At 44.8% G+C, this 19,148-nt stretch overlaps 1 protein-coding gene across 2 annotated transcripts in view; it reads left to right on the top strand.

Moving 5' to 3' along the window:
• The window catches only part of LOC133355128 (BDNF/NT-3 growth factors receptor-like), a 302,261-nt gene that overhangs the window by 83,176 nt on the left and 199,937 nt on the right, over nucleotides 1-19,148 (top strand). For both annotated transcript variants that reach the window (XM_061572441.1, XM_061572440.1), the window contains exon 4: nucleotides 12,032-12,100. In XM_061572441.1, the coding sequence (XP_061428425.1) occupies nucleotides 12,032-12,100 (69 nt within the window). The remainder of the gene's footprint in view (nucleotides 1-12,031; nucleotides 12,101-19,148) is intronic.

Here is a 19,148-nt window from a genome sequence, read left to right as displayed (position 1 = left end):
GGGCAGAAAACAAATGTTAAAGTGACGAATACAAATGTGAAAATTTTTTTGACACTCGGAAATTACTTGCTAACGGTGCGTGCGGTTTGCCCTTGACCCGTGAACTTTAATTTCTGAACTAAATGTGAAACGGCACCTTAACAGTGTTCACATTGCCTACACCGTAGAATAAGTTTACGTGCTATGAAGAAGGGCCGAAACGTCACTCATTTTACGTTGAATATTTTTAAGGGCGGTGTTATCTGATGAACGTTTCTTTAGCTTCGTTTTTTTTGGTTACACTTTGTCACGTCCTTCGAATCCGGTTAAGCGGTTCCAACACTGGCCGCTTGTTTTAGAAACAAAGCGAAAAAAAAAATGCCTCGCGCGAATATTTCGACGAACCAAATGAGGCCTTCCAAAGTAGGGGGGGGAAAATAAAAGTAATCTTGGTGAGGTTTTTGGCGGTTATAAATTACTCCTGGATATTTTGTCAAGGTCGATTAAATGGACAGATGCGAACGGGTTATTACTTACGACGCGTCAACGCTGGCGAGTGAGGAGAAAGAAGCAGATTCTTATCGCGCGAGCGAGCCTACGGGTTCATTATCACATTCACGCGAGTCCCTATCCCCATATAAACGTTCATGTGTCCACCCACCACTCCCCTCCTCCCAGGCAAGTGGTCCCCACCTACGTGGGGCAGTGAACCCCGTGTTTTCCCCCTTCATTGGGGGGGGGCAGCTTTCGTGCCGAGATCGGGCTGTTTGCTGTTCACAGAGTTTACGTTCCGCCACCCCACCTCTCATCTCCGTTCTGTGATCGGCGTTTTGCACGGGGGGTTCACGTTGAGTTGCAATAATAAAAATACTGACAACAACAATAACAACAATAAGTCAAATTTTGATTTAAAGCTTTCGTGACTGCAGGGATTTATCTTCTTGGTTCTTTCGGTAAAGTCACGTAGAAGGGAAATAATAAAACAATAAAAATGAAACATAATGAAATACAATTCTCACGTCCTTGAGGAAGGCTGCTTGCGTTGTGGCCGAAACGTTGTGAGAATTGTATTTTATTATGTTTTATTTTTATTATTTTATTATTTCCCTTCTACGTGACGTTACCGAAAGAACCAAGAAGAACAATAAGTCACACACAAGTCCGAGACGTGTGGACCAGTCGCACCGACCGAAACGAAGGACATTATATGACGAGCGGGCAGCCGAGGTGACTGCTGCGCTCACATCAGAGCTCACCTGACCATCATCAGACCCGACGCCGCTCACCAATCGTAAACTCATCCGACCCTCACTACTCACCGGTAAATGGTACAGTAGATGAGCATTGCTCGGGCCGATCGGCCACATTAATCTGGTGAAGAGCAATTTTCATTAATTTCGACCTCACTCACGTAAATGTATCATAAGCGGTCACATTACTTCTTATTGCTTGACATTTGTGGGGTGGTCTAGGAGTTCTGAACACACACACACTAGCTGCTTATTATGTAGATTTCAATACCCAAGTACCTGCACTAATCATGTGATGGGATGTTATCACCTTTCATGTGAACGGTTACGATAATAACAGTCCAGCGACCACAGGGAAAACACGCAAACTCCAAATATGCAGGTGTCAGGGTCGGGATCGAACCCACGACCTCCTTGCCTCTAAGGCGAGGTAGTTAACATCTCGCCACCATGGCACTGATGGGGAAGGTGCTGTTAGCGAGCACCTATCAAGGCCCACGTGATGCACAAGGGGCTAGTCAGGCTGCTTTGTGTCTCTCTCCAGCACTGATGGTCATTGCACACCTCACTAAATATTCAATTAAGGCTGAACAAACCCAGAAGAGGGCCATGACTATTTCAGATATCATTCACCGATTACATTTTACAGCCTTTGTCACTCCATTGCTGGATGAAGGCCTCCCCATGCTGCTGTTTTGGTCATGGGAGCTATTTAAGCTAACCTTACCTTCCTGGTCAGTGTGGTTCAGGTTCAAACATCGCTCAACACCGATGTTATCCATGTCCGGGAATCTAACTGAGGTTGCGGGGTTCTTAGCGCAGGGCACTAACCACTGACCCCACCGCTGCTCCTACCATATCAAACACAAAGATCCCCCGTATAGCCTGAACAAACTGTTGGGGCAAGTGTTGTTAGCGAGCACCTATGAAGGCCGGCACAGTACACGAGTGGGTGGGTGGACAGCACCACGCCCAGACGCCTTTGTCTCCCAAGCGGCGCTGTTTATACACCGTACCAGGTACTCATTTGAGGCTGAGTCGACCTAGGGGAGGCCCAGGACCTGATCAGATAATCGTCGCCGGTGTTGACGGCCGTAAGCGGGAATGGAACTTGCCGGGCCTGGTTCATGGCGCAGCTCGCTAACCGTTACGCTATCTGCTCCCACAGTATATCACGGGTGCACGCACGCACACACACACACAGTGGTTAATGTATATTACACGTATTTTTCACTGTCCCATAGATTGCGAATAAATTGCGAGGCACGTGCAGTAAATCATGTGAAACTAATCTGTGACACGCAATATGAAAGCAACTAGCAAACGAGATTCATGGCTGGAGAAAATGTCCCGGAGATTGGAATTGGCATTGAGAAAGCAAGGCACTGGCCACACGGAGATCTTCACATTCCAGATCCCGCTCCCACCCCCCTCGCCCCCCCCCCCCCCCCACCAGTTATGAACATTTGGAGAAAATCGCGCTTTTGTGCTTCGGCAGTTTGTGTCATTTAAAACCGTTGTATTATTTACAATACGATGATTTTAGTCTCACTGAGTCTCAACATATTGAACTGCTTTTTTTGTGTTTAGTTTGTTGTCCTTCTCCCGCCGCACGGTTGGCTACGTACGGCGGTGCGAAAGAAGTTCAACGTACAGCACGTTTTTTTTTTGTTTCAGAAATATTCTTGCCAAGTTTTAGCTTTTAGGGGGTGCGACGTCGTGGCTTTGTGCGATCCCACTTGCGTAATTTGCAAGTTTTGGGATATTTGGCGAATACCCGTTGCATTTTTTTATTTCGCTGTGGGAGGAAACCCACGCAGAACAGGGAGAGAACATACCAACTCTACACAGAGAGGCACCCGAGTCGGGAATCGAACCCAAGTCGTTTTGGCTGCGAGGCACGAGTGTTAGATCTGCGCCATCCCCGCCGTTGTAACGAATTCATATTTTTGGTGAGCCCACAAATTGTTGCAATTCAAAATCGATTCGATGTTTTAAAAAACAATATTTTATACATATACAGGGTGCTTCAAACAAATGTTAACGCTTCTGAGAATTTGCAACAATACCACAAGAAATGTGCTGCCTCCGGGCTCTGGAGACCACCTGGAGAAGATTCCAGGCACGTGTTGGCAATGATGGCGAAACAAGTGGAGACCCTTTGACGTTTTGAAGCTATTAACATTTGTTAACATGTTTTATATTTTTTATTATTTTATTGTTTCCCTTCTACGTCACTTTACCGCAAGAACCAAGAATATGAATCCCTGCAGTCACGAAAGCTTTAAATCAACATGTTGCAGTGTATTATACTATTTTTTCCATTAAAAAGATAATCCCATGTAAGTTAAAAAAAAAAATTAAGCACCCTGTATATACTGTTATGAATGAGAGAATTGGAGAACGAACACGGGTCATTGACTCCGTTCGAGCTGTAGGGTTAATAAAATGAGCGGGCTTGGGCAGTCCACGTTGCTACGTGACAGAGTGGTAGCCAGCCGAGGAACGGAACGAGGTCCCCACGGCACCGCGCAGAGCGTGGAGAAGGAGCGACGGAAATGTCGCTCTCACGTGCAGGTGACACGCAGATTATGAATTACTACAGCAGGATCGTCTGAAATGGCGACAGCTCAGGGGGGAGGGCCTTCATCCAGCAGTGGATTGATCATGGCTGAATTGATGGCGGCTCGTGGCGATGCAACTTCAACCGTCAGATTCTTCTCCGACTTACTTCTCCTCTCCGTCAAACGTTTCCGCGGGAAGGGCGGATCGCTCGTCGCGTGCCGAACGAGCATCGCGCCTCGACGCAGTTCAATGCGAAAAACGTAATTTCTCAACAAATGAAATCCCAGCCAGACACCTGGACTACCTCTCCTACAGCGGCCATTGATTCTTAAGAGCATTCATTAGGGCATTTAGGCACTTCCCCCCCCCCCCTTTTCCACCCCCCTCCATATTTTAGTCTTTTACTACAGGGGTATCGGAGCTTAAGATGACACCAGGTACGTTTACACCATTGGAACCTCATTTGGCAGTAAAAAATATGATAATTGTTTTTTTACCCTTCTATTTGGCAACAAAACTGTCACCTTTTGTTACAAGGAGTAATGTTTGCATAGACCACAATACCTGCAGTCATAATGCAAACAAAAAACATAACTCTGATAATGTATGCACTGTCCTTGAAGTTGATTGGTCCGCACCCGAGACAGCTTTCCTTAGAGCCAAGTCTCACATGGGTTGGACCAGATGACGCCAAAAGACGCACAACTCAAAGACAAGGTATTGTGGTTTATGCAAACATGACTGCTTGTAAAAAAAGGTGTCAGTTTTGTTGCCAGATAGAAGGGTAAAAAAACCAATTATCACCAGATGGGTTGTCGAGTTTATCGGACCGGTTTATTGGAACGCGCGGTTTAAGACGAGTTTCCTCACGCGTGGTTTGTGCTGGTGTCAACCCACTTTCATATCCTCTGCGCTGCGTATCTGACCTCGTCTTGTCAAGACTATAATACTTTTGGGAAAGAAAAAAAAATGATCCCAGAGTCGTGCGGCTGAAACAAGGGCGGCTCTCGGCGCCTCAGAAAATAACTCCCCAAACATATTCTTAGGTTTTTTCGGTAAAGTCACGTAGGTAAAAAAATTAATAAAAGTAAAATAAAAATAAAAATCACGACGTTTCGGAGGCAACACAAGCTTCCGTCTTCAGGTGGAACTGTCACAGCACGATAGCTGTATCAAGTGAGAGAAATTCCAAGAACACGGTATTTGTATATATACTGGTTGAGGGTGGGAGGAGCCACCCTCAACCAGTATATATACAAATACTCACTTGATACAGCTATCGTGCTGTGACAGTTCCACCTGAAGACGGAAGCTTGTGTTGCCTCCGAAACGTCGTGATTTTTATTTTTATTTTACTTTTATTAATGAAAATTTTTTTTTACCTACGTGACTTTACCGAAAAAACCTAAGAATATGAATCCTTGCAGTCACGAAAGCTTCAAATCTAGAATCTCCCCAACATGATGGTCACCATCGCCGGAATGGAGCATTTATTTGCAGCCAACTGATTTTCATTGTTATTCAGACACAAAGCATTGTGTGTGTGTGTGGCTTGCCGCTGTGGGCAGTAAAGACATACGCGTAATTATTAATAATCTGTAATCATAATATCATTCGGTGGATGAAGGTACCAAACTCTTACCCCTGGCACACATGCGTGACACACGTGTGTGACAGACGTGTGTACGCTACAACCGTAAACACGCAGTACAGTGTTCCCTCATTATTCGCGAGGGATACGTTCCTGAGATGCTCATAAATTGCACATTTTGCGGATAATGATGTTGCCATAGGAATATCTACCTTTTTAAATAAATTACCTTAAATAGATGTATGATTTTTATCTCTCGTAACTTTACGTCACCACTTTATCTTATCACTGCCTCCCTCATCACTCTTTCTCATCAGCTCATCTCATCACTTTGTCTCATCACTTTACCTCATCACTTGATCTCTCCCGTCATTCGCGAGCTCATCACTTTACGTCACCATTTGATCTCATCACATTCTCGCAAACACATTCTCTCTCGTCGCCTTATCCCATCAACGCTCTCTCTCTTTCTCTCTCGCTCTCTCTTACTCTCTTGACGCAGCAGTGGTGTAGAGTTTCAGGCGCGATTCGCGGACAGCCTAAAACCGCGGATGGCGAGTCTCGCAAACGAGGGGGGATAACGGTGCGTGCTGCAATGGGCGACTCGCCTGCCGGGAAGGAAATAAGCCATATAGCCACCGCCGCTTGAACACTGACCGCCTTTGTTACTGGCAAGCGGCCGCGTTCCATGGGCTGTGACCCCCTGCGAGGATTCCCATGCCGTTGCCTTGGCTCTCGCCTGACCTGTTGTGTAATAATATCCAATTAGTATGCCAGACCCCATTCCTACCCCCATGGCTCTATTGGATTGTATGAATGAGCTGAATTTAAATAGGGATTGGTTTTTATATATAAAGGATTACGTGCTTTCCTGTTTTTATTTTATATTTGCATTTTGTTTCCTATCCCCCCCCCCACCCCGCGTAATTCTTCGTCGGTTCATTGATTGTTTCGTTTTGCGTTGTCTTGTTCTCCCTTTTATTGAAATCGGGGTGCACGTCACTGCTTGAAAGCGAGTGCTTACACGCAGCAGCAGCAGTGGCCGCAACAAGATCTCCCTTTCTACTCGAACACCGTTCTTCTTTTTCCCGTTCGAGTCGCGAGTGTGTGTGCGTGCGTGTGTGAGTGAGCGCCGGGTGGCTAAAGCACAGCAAGTTGGTACAGTAGGGGGCACAGGTGGTGCATCAGCCAGTCATCTCGGTCATCTCGGTCAGTCGACCCGTGGCACCTGGGTCTGCCCCGTGACCTCCTGCCAGCAGGCGTTCGACACTTCACGTGGTAGCCTCAAGGTGCACATGGCCTGGCACAAGCGTCGTGGTGACGTCACCGCCACTTAGTGGCGAATGGCGGTTGTTGTTGTTGTTGAGTGTGTGTGCGAGCGTGTGTGAGTGTGCGCCCGGCCATGCGTCTGACATTGAACCCAGGTGGCATTGGACTCATGGAGATGGTCGCGCAAAGCTGCCTGGCTGGCCGGCTCGCCCGCGTGTGCTAATTTGGCTCGGGATCTTTAACCGCAAATTAAGTATGAGCACCCTTTGGGAGGAAATAATAATGCTGACTGTTCTTACACTCTAGGAATACGCCCTCTGTGTCTCCGTCTCTCTCGTTCTCTCCGCCACGTTTGGGCCGGATGTGGCTATCTCCCCCACCCCCCCGACTCCCACACCGATGGACAATTAAGCGACAGACAATCCCCGCACTTCCGATTAGCACCGTTGGATACGTACGGTGCGAAATAAGTTCAACGTGTACATACCTCAGTGGGCTTTGCCTGGTAGGACGAGGATGGTTTAATTTTGTTTTCATGTTGGTGGGTGATTTGTTTACATTCTCTTGTACTTTGCCCTACTATCATGTATGCAGTCTATTCATAGTCTCAAGCCGCACCTTACCATAATAATAAAAAGTGTGCCGTTCCTGGTAATCTCTCATTCACTTGATACAGCTGTCGGGCTGTGACGGTTCCACCTGTAGACGGAAGCTTGTGTTGCCTCCGAAACGTCGTGATTTTTATTTTATTTTTATTTTACTTTTATTAATTTTAATTTTTACCTACGTGACTTTACCGAAAAACCTAAGAATATTACTATCATGTTTTTCGTCTTGTTGTTGTAACGTTCGTGCCCAACCCGACTGGACATCTGTGAAAAAGAGCGGTCACCAATCTCATAAGCACAGACCGCATTGCAACACCACTGGCGACTTCCGTCATTTGCCGGTGGCGTTTGAGATATTTCGATATTCACCGGGTTAATTTGCTCTTCCTTCCCTCGCACCTCCGAAAAGCGCGGTTGGCTACGTACGGTGCGAGAGAAGTTCAAAATACATACGTACAACATGCATTGTATACTCTTTGGTTCTTTCGGTAAAGTCACGTAGGTATAAAATAAAATAAATGACGACGTTTCGGACGCAACACAAGCGTCCGTCATGCAGGGATGCAAGCATGCTTTACCACCTGATGACGAGTATGGACTCCTGCAGTCACGAAAGCTTCAAATCAACATGCATACTCCTTAATACAGGTTTTTTGGGACGATCACGTAAATATATAAATGTGTCGTTAAACCCACCACCACCCCACACAGCCAATAAGTAAGGTTTGTCACGTAAACAGAACGTGCCAATAGGTCACTAGGACAGCACAACCGGTGTGTCGGAGAGCCAAGCCACAACATTTACAATGCATACGCCTGCAGCCGTACGCTGTCTCAGTCGACAAGCTCCACGTGAGCACAATACGAAAGTCGATTGTCTCGCCATGCGAATAGGGGCAGCGTCGCATGTAAAATGGCCATGGTTCCACCACGTGTCAACGCGGGGCCTACGAATCACCTCGCGAGTTTGCACCTCGAACCGCGGACCGAAGAGGCAGGAGAAGAGCTAGGGGAGTTGCCAGATAGAAGGGTAAACAACCAATTATCATATTTTTACTGGCAAATGAGGTTCCCATAGTGTAGATGCTTGCCCCGAGCTCTCATACTCTGATGGTGCATTGTCTTTGAGTTGTGCGCCTTTTGGTGTCATCTGGTCCAACCCATGTGAGACTAGGCTCTAAGGAAAGCTGTCTCGGGTGTGGACCAATCAACTTCAAGGACAGTGCATACATTATCAGAGTTATGTCTTTTGTTTGTATTATGACTGCAGGTATTGCGGTCTATGCAAACATGACTCCTTGTAAAAAGGTGTCAGTTTTGTTGCCAGATAGAAGGGTAAACAACCAATTATCATATTTTTACTGGCAAATGAGGTTCCCATAGGGTGACGACTCCTTGAAGCCCACGGGGAAGGGGAGTTTCACAACATCCGCGTGTGGTGATTCAGCAACCCGCGGCGATGCGTCCACAGTGCCGGATTATTATGCGTGTGCGTAGGCACCGCTGCCCGCCACGCGCCTGCAATCAAATAACAGAATCAAATGAAGGATGGCCTCACCGAACGCGGGGGTCACCGCGTTCCTGGAGAATGCCGCGTATTGCCGAAACACGCGATTCGACGATGTCGCGCCGGGCAAGGCTTTCCCCGCTTAATAATAACAACTCTTGGAACCATACTCTTAGTTCTTTCGGTAAAGTCACGTAGGTAAAAAATGAAATTAAAATTAATAAAAATAAAACAATAAAAATCACGACGTTTCGGAGGCAACACAAGCTTCCGTCTTCAGGTAAAAAATTTTTTTAATTTTAATTTTATTTTTTACCTACTGAACGTTACCGAAAGAACTAAGAGTATGAATCCTTGCAGTCACGAAAGCTTCAAATCTAGAACTCTTGGAACCTCCGAGTTCAACCAGTCTACACAACAAAGGCTCATTCCTAACAGCGTGCTTCAGCCGCACCGAACCTCACAATAATAATATCCAGGGCCCACCTTGGCTCCTCCCACCCTCAACCAGTATATATACAAGGACTGTTTTCTTGGTATTTCTCTTACTTGATACAGCTATCGTGCTGTGACGGTTCCACCTGAAGACGGAAGCTTGTGTTGCCTTCGAAACGTCGTGATTTTTATTTTACTTTTATTAATTTTAATTTTTTACCTACGTGACTTTACCGAAAACAACCTAAGAATAATAATAAGACGTTCGCGCTGGGGCTAAAACGAAGCGTGACCCGGCGTGCGATGATGAGCGAAAACCACTCGCGAGTGCCACGTGCACAGCGAGTGAACCCGCGCCGTCGCCCGACCCGCCGTGCGGCTCGTTAGCTCGCGAGCTGCTGCTGCTCGAGTGCAGGTGGTCGCGGGCTCGGGACGTCTGTAGATTGTCAAGGGCGGTGGTGGGGGGGGGGGTCAACCGTCGGGTGACCGCGAGGGGAGCCCGCGTCCTTGACCGCTGAGAAGAGCGGTGCATTTAGGAAGCGCACGACGACAACAATGAAAACTCCAACTGCCGCGTGGCGATTTGGGCTCCCCTCGAGCTGCGCACCACAGACACAAATGTGGACCCACTTGTCATTCCAACTCGGCGCCCTTGGCTGGGTACTGGAGTTGGCTGTGAACCCTGCCGCCCAGTGCCAAAACAGCCCCCCCCCCACCTCCCCACCATCTCCCCGGAATAGATGTAACCCATTAACAAGATTGGGAAGGAAAAAAAAGCCCGAACTTTATACAATACAGGAACAACAAAAAACAATTTATATTCGATTAAGTAGAATCCCATTAATGCTGAGGCACACACTGCAGAATCTCCTTAAAGTAGGGAGCCATTTTACATTATTACCGTGGTGTCTGCAACACATTTGCCCTCTGCTGTAATCGTGGCTTAATTTAATTTAAGCCGGGGCTGTCCAGGGCTGAGCTCTGGAAAATGTTTTGCTTGTGTCGGGGGCGGGAGGGGGGGGCGTCCACGTATAGAGGTTGGGGGGGGGGGTGTGTGTGGTTGGGAGTTTGGGAGGCCCTGGAAAACATTTCCCCGATAAATTAAGCCATGCTGTAATCGGATTTTTCCTGCTATAACATGGATCAAAAACAACATTCGACAATTCAGCTGGAACAAGATCTGAGCAGGGTACCAGAGGGACGTTTAGGAGATGCAAAAGTCCAAGTTTCAAGTTCATGTATTAGGTGTAGAGCCCTGTGAGCCATTCGGCTCTTGAATCGGGTGCAACCGCAACAAACAAAAAACAAAAACATGAACAAAAAAAATATGTTAAAGTGACTATGTGCAAACAGAAAATCCAAGAAAAGACAGCAAGATATTGCAGAAAAAGCACCGTACACCAACACTGTGTGCAAAAATCCCAGTGGGATGCAAGTTAAACAACAACAACAACAACCACAAGACAACTTAGATTAAGGCCATCAGTCTAACTCTGTACTACAACAAACAAACATGGCCAAACCGAAAAACTTTCGAAAATCACCAAAATAAAGCCATAAAAGCAATGAAACAGTGATCATAGGAACTGTGACCAAATTTTCACAATGAACGACGTAAACAACATCTACCACCAAACTCTGCAGCCATAGCTGGCTGCACGAGTCACTCCACAACAGCAGGAGCATCAGTCGGAGTGTCAACATTTTTCAATGCACCTTTAAGATCAGCACACTAAATCAAAACACAGATCATACTTTGCAGCGATCATCCGGCGCGAAACATTGTATTTTAGGCCACTGAATTGCAGCGGCAGCTAGGGATGTACAACTCCTCTAGAGCAGAGAGCACATTGAATTGAGAGAGACCCAGGAGCCTTTGGGGACTTTTGTCCGTGAAGTCTCCGTGCCCCCTCCCTGCGGCTCTGTACCGGGCTCACGTTGAAATCATATAAAAAAAAATATATGTCTCTAACTTAAGATAAGCAAGTGTGCATGAGCAGGGTGAAGCGATAGAGGGTACGGTAGTGCCTATGGACGAGACACGTGACAAAATGGCAACTGAAGGAGGGAATGTGCCTGGGAACGCGTCCTCCGCGGAGATGGAGCGAGACGGATTGTGGCATCGCCGTAGGGCCACGCGGGGTGGGGGGTGGGGCAGGTGACAACTTGGGAGTAGGCCTTCATCCAGCAGTAGATAGATAAATGCTGTCGATGAGGAATCCCATGCAAAAAATTAAAAATAAAAATTATATTCGTTTACACATCTGACATTTTTACCGTGGACTGTCGTTTTTACTTTTCGATTTAAAGCTTTCGTGACTGCAGGGATTCATATTCTTGGTGCTTTCGGTAAAGTCACGTAGAAGGGAAGTAATAAAATAATAAAAATAAAACATAATAAAATAAATTATCCGACTGATGCTCCTGCTGTTGTGGAGTGAAGATGTCGTTTTAACTGTTAAACTGAATGATGTAAAAATAAAAAATACGATTAATTTACAGCACTTTATCCAATCCACTGCTGGATGAAGGCCTCCTCTCCCCCACCCCCCCCCCCCCCCAAAATCATGTCAATCATGAATTTTAATTGACCATACTTCACCACGCTGGTTTGGATATCCCCCTCTGACCAACGCTGTTAGTCACGTCTGGGGAATCTAACTCGGCTTGACGAATTTCACGGTTTCGCAGCGCGGTACTCTGACCGATGCGTCTATCCTGCACTCCGTCATCGCGCATTAACGAAGCCAGCCTGGTCAGCACTGCGTTTGCTACTCTCAGCCGCGTGATGTTTATTAATTGTTGCTTCTCTCTTGCCCCCTGACAGTGACCTTTCCAATAACAAGCTGACAAGCCTCTCTTGGAAGACCTTCCACGGACTCAACCTCTCGAAGCTGTAAGTGTCTGCGGCTTAAACTCCCCACACATTGGCCTCGACCCTCTCGCACTGCTCGTTATGAACATTTTTTTCAAGTATATATTCTCTTTCTCGTTTTAATGATTGCGTCTTTATGAAAATGGTACCAAAATGTATACGTTTAAGTATATACACAAGAAGCAACTAGGGATTGAAGGAACTGAGTTAAAATAAGCTGGCAATTTTAGTTTTAATTGTGTGCCACGTGATGTGTTGTTTATTCGGGGGGGGGGGGGAGGGGGGTGGTATTTGTGGTTAATTGTGGTTAATAATACATTTTAGAACCGACGCCAACAGGTTGTGTGGAATTATCCTACGTGCGGCTTTTCAATTTGTTGGGGCCAGTGATGGCAGGGACACTATTAGTTGCTCTGCACGAGTTGCAGGGCACCGCTGCGCTGTATTTAGGATGTTAACGTCATTTATTTGGGTGCTTGATGCAAGTCGGCGACTGGAATTTTAGTTTTTAAGTCAAAACGGCCAACAATATCACAACCCGCTCTCACAGCTTTTGCTATTTTCACCACAATATTCGTTGTTGTTTTTTTTAAACTAAATCTGAGCAAGGTGCATGTTTTGACAAGGTGACGGATGTATTTTAGTGAGTTGGGAATTAGAAAAAAAATAGTAAGTCACGGCATAGCTCATCATAATTAAATATCACCCTTGTCCCACGAGAAATTGTAGGTGATAAGGTTAAGATCTGCAGAGAAAACACTTGAGCTCAGAGTGGTCATTCTCCCCGCTAGAATAAAGAGGAGAAAGGGAAGGGGAGGAAAAAAACTGTGAAAAGGTCAGCGTTCCGACTTGATGTGCGTCATATGCATTACGCGCGCGTGCACATTGAACTAAAACACACTTATTTTTTTTCTCTTCCATTAATATTTACGGGATGGGGGGTGGGGCAGAATGTATTTTACTAAATCACCTCAAGCGCGTGCCTGTAATAAAGTGACCGCTTACGAAAGTGGAGTCAAAGGTTGACACACGGTGGAAGTAGGGAGGGGTGGGGGAGAAAACTTTCCACAGCGGAATACAATTTAGCCCAGAATATATTCCGTACGAGGCAGTGCCTTGGTAACACTCACGGTTGGCAACGCAGGCCAGTTCGATTCTACCTCCTGGCACGGTAGCCCCGAAACTCTGAATGAGGTTAAACGTTTCTTAAATCCCATTTTGGAGTGGCTTTCTCAAAATCCCCCCCCCCTCTTCTTGTCCAGTCCCTTCGGCCAGCAGGGGCACGAGCGAGCAATTGCAGGGCTACACCTATACCTGCACCTTCACATTATTTCAAAACCTCTGACATTACAAGCCAGAAAAAATTAACCCGTAAAAACAAAGTTTTTCACTATAAATCCTTTATATGCGTGGCATCGGTTTTATTTTATTATTCATTTCTGTTTTTCTTGAGTAAGAGTCTTATTTTTATCACATTGGTATTTTAAATTAAATATGATGGGTTTTTTTTCTTAAAAAGTGGAAAATTTTGGGAAAATTTTTTTCCGAAAATAAATTGTCACGCACAACGAGTCTGTGTGTAAAATGTCAGCTCGATTGGATCACGGGAAGTGGGTTAAAAAACGACCGAAAGATTTGCACGGTCGTAAGCGCGCAAGCAAGCAAGCAAGTGAACTTAATATAAAGGATTTAAAAATAACGTCCGTCGAGTTGCAGCATCTCCCAGAAAGCAAACGACTGCAAACTCTTTTTTGTGTCACGGTTTGTTTTTCATAGTTTAGTTGCAATTAATATTCACTCTTTACAATTGGTCGCGCTCGATGGCACCGTGTATGAAATGTCCCCCGATTGTGAATGGTGAAGCGAAGTCGTTCACATTGCTTTGGCAATTCCCTGGCTGTCACTGGAAAATCCATGCGCAGGCTGATCCAGGGATGGGATGATGGGGTGAGAGATGATAGCAAGATCTCGCCTTCTTGCGGCTTCCGGCTAGGTATTTATGGGAAACAGAACATTGAAAATGTAATTTGAATGTTTTTTTTATATATTATATATAGGGTGAACAAATCTCATTTTATGTACATTACAAAAAAAACATTGCACACACATTACGTGTGTGGCAATAAATTACAATTCATACGACAAAGGGGTAAATGAATTGTTGTTTGATAACGCAACGTGAAACAAGACGGTTAAATTCGTACAACCGACATAATTCAGAATTCTTATTGGTTCTTTCGGTAAAGTCACGTAGGAGGGAAGTAATAAAATAATAAAAATAAAACATGATAAAATAAAATCATCCTCACGACGTTTCGGCTACAACGCAAGCAGCCGTCTTCTTCACCTGAAGACAGCTGCTTGCGTTGTAGCCGAAACGTCGTGAGAATTATTTTATTTTATTATGTTTTATTTTTATTATTTTCTTACTTCCCTTCTACGTGACTTTACCGAAAGAACCAAGAAGATGAATCCCTGCAGTCACGAAAGCTTTAAATCGAAATATAATTCAGAATTCTTTTTTCTTTTGAGTGAGGTTATGGAAAAATCTGTAGCGTACCCCCACCGCCCACCCGGCCGACGAATTAAATCGTTCCGTGAATTAAACACGTGGCGTTCCGAGATCTGAACTCCCGTTAACAACCTGACCGATGCTGGACGTGAACGTCCAGTGAAACATCGTTCCCATGTAAAGATTGTGAGATTCCTCTCCGGCAACAACAATACGTGTGTATGTGAGTACGGTGGAAAACTTCTTTTGCACCGTACGTAGTCAACCGCGCTAATCGGAGGTGCGGGGGAAAGACAACAAACGAAATACAAAATCGGTTCTAAAAGACATGAGAATTCACAACACCGTTGGCGCTGCTAAAGCAGTCATACGTTTGTCCTCGTTTGACCCCCGTGACACGATCATTCATCGGCTGTGTCGGGTGGAGAAGGGTGTGCCGACACAAATTTTTACACGATGATCTAACGCAAATGAAATTATTCGTGAATTATGCAAAGATGGTCTTGAAAATAACCGAATTTAAAGTAGGGGCAGTTTAATGTGTTTACAAGGCTCGCAGACATTACCATTGTTACCGTGTATGTCTGCGTCTATGCATGGGTACCCTTTGGCGAGCGAGATTCTTCTGACATTTACTTTGTGTCATGAGGTTAACGCTGTTCAACTGCCCGATTGTTTGTAATTTTAATGATTTTTTTCCCTCCTCCGCTTTCCCGACTGGAAATTGTGTTGTAAACAAAACCCATCGTTCAAGTGGTGGGGAAAATCCTATTTAAATGCTCTTTCAAATACATAATATTAAACCATGTAAGACATGAAATAAACGCTATAGGAATTCAATACAAACCAAATCAATACCAAATGGTATATATGATCCAATGTGCCTCTTTACTCTCCCATGAAATCTTACAGAATATTAATTTGGAAAAAAATTGGTTTCGTGTTGGACTGTCCCATGCCGAGATCTCCAGTAAAAACACGGAACGTCGGACAAACGTTGATCCAACGTCAGGTTATAACCGCATGCCAACGTTGACCCAACGTTGCATCTTAGAGTATTTAGCTGCTGCTATACATTTCCACATGATGATAAGCCACTTCGTTGAGCTATCATTTGTGACTGGGTCGCCTGTGCAAAAAGAGCTACATAGTTCAGTGGGCCTTACCTAGTAAAATAAAAATAAACAGTTTTTTTATGTTTACTGGGTCTCTGTTCGCAATTGTGGCTTTACACCGCATGCACCAGGAACCATGGACATGCATCTCAATTCTGTGAACAACAAATGTCTTCATTTAAATCGCGGGTTTTTCATAGCTTGCAGTGTGATCCAGAATTGTTTTTTTGGGTTTGGGCGTCCTGGTCGTATTCTCACGCCCCCAAATTCCTGCCGTTTGCTCCCCGCAACCCGACCAAGATTGTCACGTTTAACAGAGATATTATTACTCGTTGGTCCTTTCGGTAATGTCACGTAGGTTTAAAATAAAATAGCAGCGCTCCACTTCCCTCCCACCTCTCTGTCTCTCCTCCCTGGCTCCCCCCTCCCCCTCTCACTTACCTAAATAGCCTCTTTTCACGGCAGCTCTTTTGCCCACTTCAGCAATTGTTTCTTGCTGTGGTTGTCCCACCTGATGACGGACGCTTGTGTTGCGCCCGAAACGCCGTGATTTAATGTATTTTATTTTATACCCACGTGACTTTACCGAAAGAACCAAAGAGTATGGATCCCTGCAGTGACGAAAACTTAAATTCTAGAGAGATATTATTTACACCCTGCCGATGCATTGTTCGAGTCGTGACCAACGAAGCCACTCCCCGCTGGGGACTTGCGATTTTAAGTGACTGGTATGCAACGCCAACGTCCAGCGAGCCGTTTAAAGGCCGGGCAATACGTCGTTGTACATGTTTGTATTAAAACGAATCAACAAAACTCATCATGGTAAACCGATATAATTTATGCTCGTGTGCAGGCGTTTTTTTTGTTTTGTGGTTGCATCGTCCAATTAGATTTCAATTGAGAATTGAGTTCTTTGAGAAGCTCCCATAATTGAAGCAATTAGTTCCTGAAGATGACGGAGGTGATGCTGTCGAGTCAATGAGTCAGAGCGGTAACTGGTACTCCCCGAGGGTGACATAAAGAAGTAAACACTCGTGGTGCAACTCACTTTGTACGATCAATCAAATGAACTAAAACTCTCGCATGTGCTTAAGGGTTGTAGATTGGTTGCACACGTGAACTGAATTTGCTTCAGTTCCTTAAGATACTCCCAGCGCGTGCAGCGAAACGTCAGACAATCATGCCCAAATTAACATGCCGTGTAAATTTGAAAGCTCGTCAGAGGAGCTAAACATTATTTGCGTGTTTTTTTGTTATATAGCTGTACAGAACAGCAGTTTTCTTAGAGAATAACACGAGCCACTCGAAGCGTCATTGTCAGTCATTATGCAGTGCGATCACACGTCATAGCAATCCCAATTACGTGAGTTGCTTTTCACAAGACATGTATTTGAACAAGTTACCCCGTGCACCATCTTTGCTTGTGTAAACACGGATCGCTGCCCTCACGCACCTCTCATTCATCGTGCAAATCCATTCACGTGGAATTCTGAACTAGAAGAATAAGACAAATGAGGTTCGATTTTTTTTCTTAAACGAATGGGCATAGAACTTGTTTGAATATGTGGAAATGCTGAGAAATACCTAACTATATGTTATAGCGCAATTTACATGTATCGTCCTCGATAATAATAATCATAGTACAGTAGTAGGTTTTTACCCTTTAAACTGGTACAAAACTGACACCTTTATACTGAGTTGTTTCTTTTTGTTTGCATTTTGACTACTTGTGTTGTGGTTATTGCAAACATGATGCCTTGTATAAAGGTGTCAGTGTTGTACCAGTTTAAAGGGTAAAAACCTACTACTATATTTTGCCACTGGTAAAGGAGGTCTCATAGTGTAAATGCTTTCCCCGAGCTCTCAATACTCGGATAGTGCACTGTTTTTGAGTTGTACGCGTTTTGGTGTCATCTGATCCAACACCAATGGAGACTAGGCTCTAAAGAAAGCTGTCTCGGGTGTGGACCAATCAACTTCAAGGACAGTGCATATCATTATCATCATCAGAGTTGTTTATTTTTGTTTGCATTTTGACTACTTGTGTTGTGGTTATTGCAAACATGATGCCTTGTATAAAGGTGTCAGTTTTGTACCAGTTTAAAGGGTAAAAACCTACTACTATATTTTGCCACTGGTAAAGGAGGTCTCATAGTGTAAATAATAATCATTACAACCCGTTTGTCATTCTGCTGCTGGATGAAGTGCCACCGAACGCCGAGTTACTTCGCCACGCTGGTCAATGTGGGTTGATGACCTAGGGACTGGTTCAGATATTGCCCGCCACTGATGTTAGCCCGTGGCTAGGAATCGAACTCTGATCACCGGGGTTCAAGGCGCAGCACGCTAACCATTGCGCCACCGCTCAACTTGTGATTGACCGCGTTGTAAATTCCTGACGACAATAACTTTATACATTTTTTAAAGGTTACACTTTGCTTCTGTTTAAACACAGACGTTTTTAAACACAAACACGCGCAAAAATCTATATGAATACGTTATGTAAGGGAGGCAAAAAAATGGATTGAAAAAGAAGTTTTGAAAGATTTATGCTGTTCCTTCCACAATGAATATTACATTATTTTTGCTCGCATTAGCATTTGAGTACAATTTTAAAATCACTGCTCTCCAAACCGCAATCCACTCACGTCGTCTCCCGTCCTTAATTCTGCTCATGGAACGAAGTCGGCAAAGTCACGCACCACCGCGGAGTTTTTATTATTGAAAATCTATCACCCACTTAACCCTTTCCGGGACAAGATGAACAGGAACAAGCCAATTACTCTCCATTTTAACCTTTTGTCTGCTGTGTACGCTGCGTGTGTGTTAAAGTGATATTCAAACAACAACATACTTTTTCTTTGCGTCCATGCCGTTGTCCGCTGGTCGTTTAGTGAATCTTAACAATTTGCAATTATTAACGATGAGTGGATGGCGGCACGGACCAATCAATGTTGGAATGCTTTTGGAACCGTTGGCCAGACGTTGCTCCGACGTTGAATAAACGTTTCGTCCAACGTTCCGTGTTTTACTGGAGGTCGTGGCATGAGACAGTCGAATACATGAAACCAAGTCAAAATATTGTTTTGCTTCGAGTGTGTATGAATGGATGAGCTCCGGATTTTTACGCATTTTGGATTCTCAGCTTGTTTTTGTTCCTCCAAAAGTATTGTATCAGACAAGCGATTCAGGTGCACGAAGAGTGCATGGGAATTGACACCAGTGCAGACACAGTGCGAATTACAATGATTATTTCCAACGTTGTAGAAGTTGAAGCCATGTGTTTCAATACACTCTGTATCACTGGTGTCCAATTTCTTAACTCGGATAGCCAGATTATCAGATTTTTTATGGCAGTTTTGGATATTTTCTGGATTTCTTGGATGGTACATTACGCTGTAATTGTATGTGTCTTGGCAGTGACACAAGTGGTATCACCCAG

The sequence above is a fragment of the Lethenteron reissneri genome, chromosome 50 (assembly GCF_015708825.2).
Source record: "Lethenteron reissneri isolate LAM-NWPU_2019-01 chromosome 50, ASM1570882v1, whole genome shotgun sequence".
In the NCBI taxonomy this organism is placed as follows: domain Eukaryota; kingdom Metazoa; phylum Chordata; class Hyperoartia; order Petromyzontiformes; family Petromyzontidae; genus Lethenteron; species Lethenteron reissneri.
Note: the sequence above shows the minus strand (reverse complement) of the source record. Positions and strands in the feature narration are given on the sequence as shown.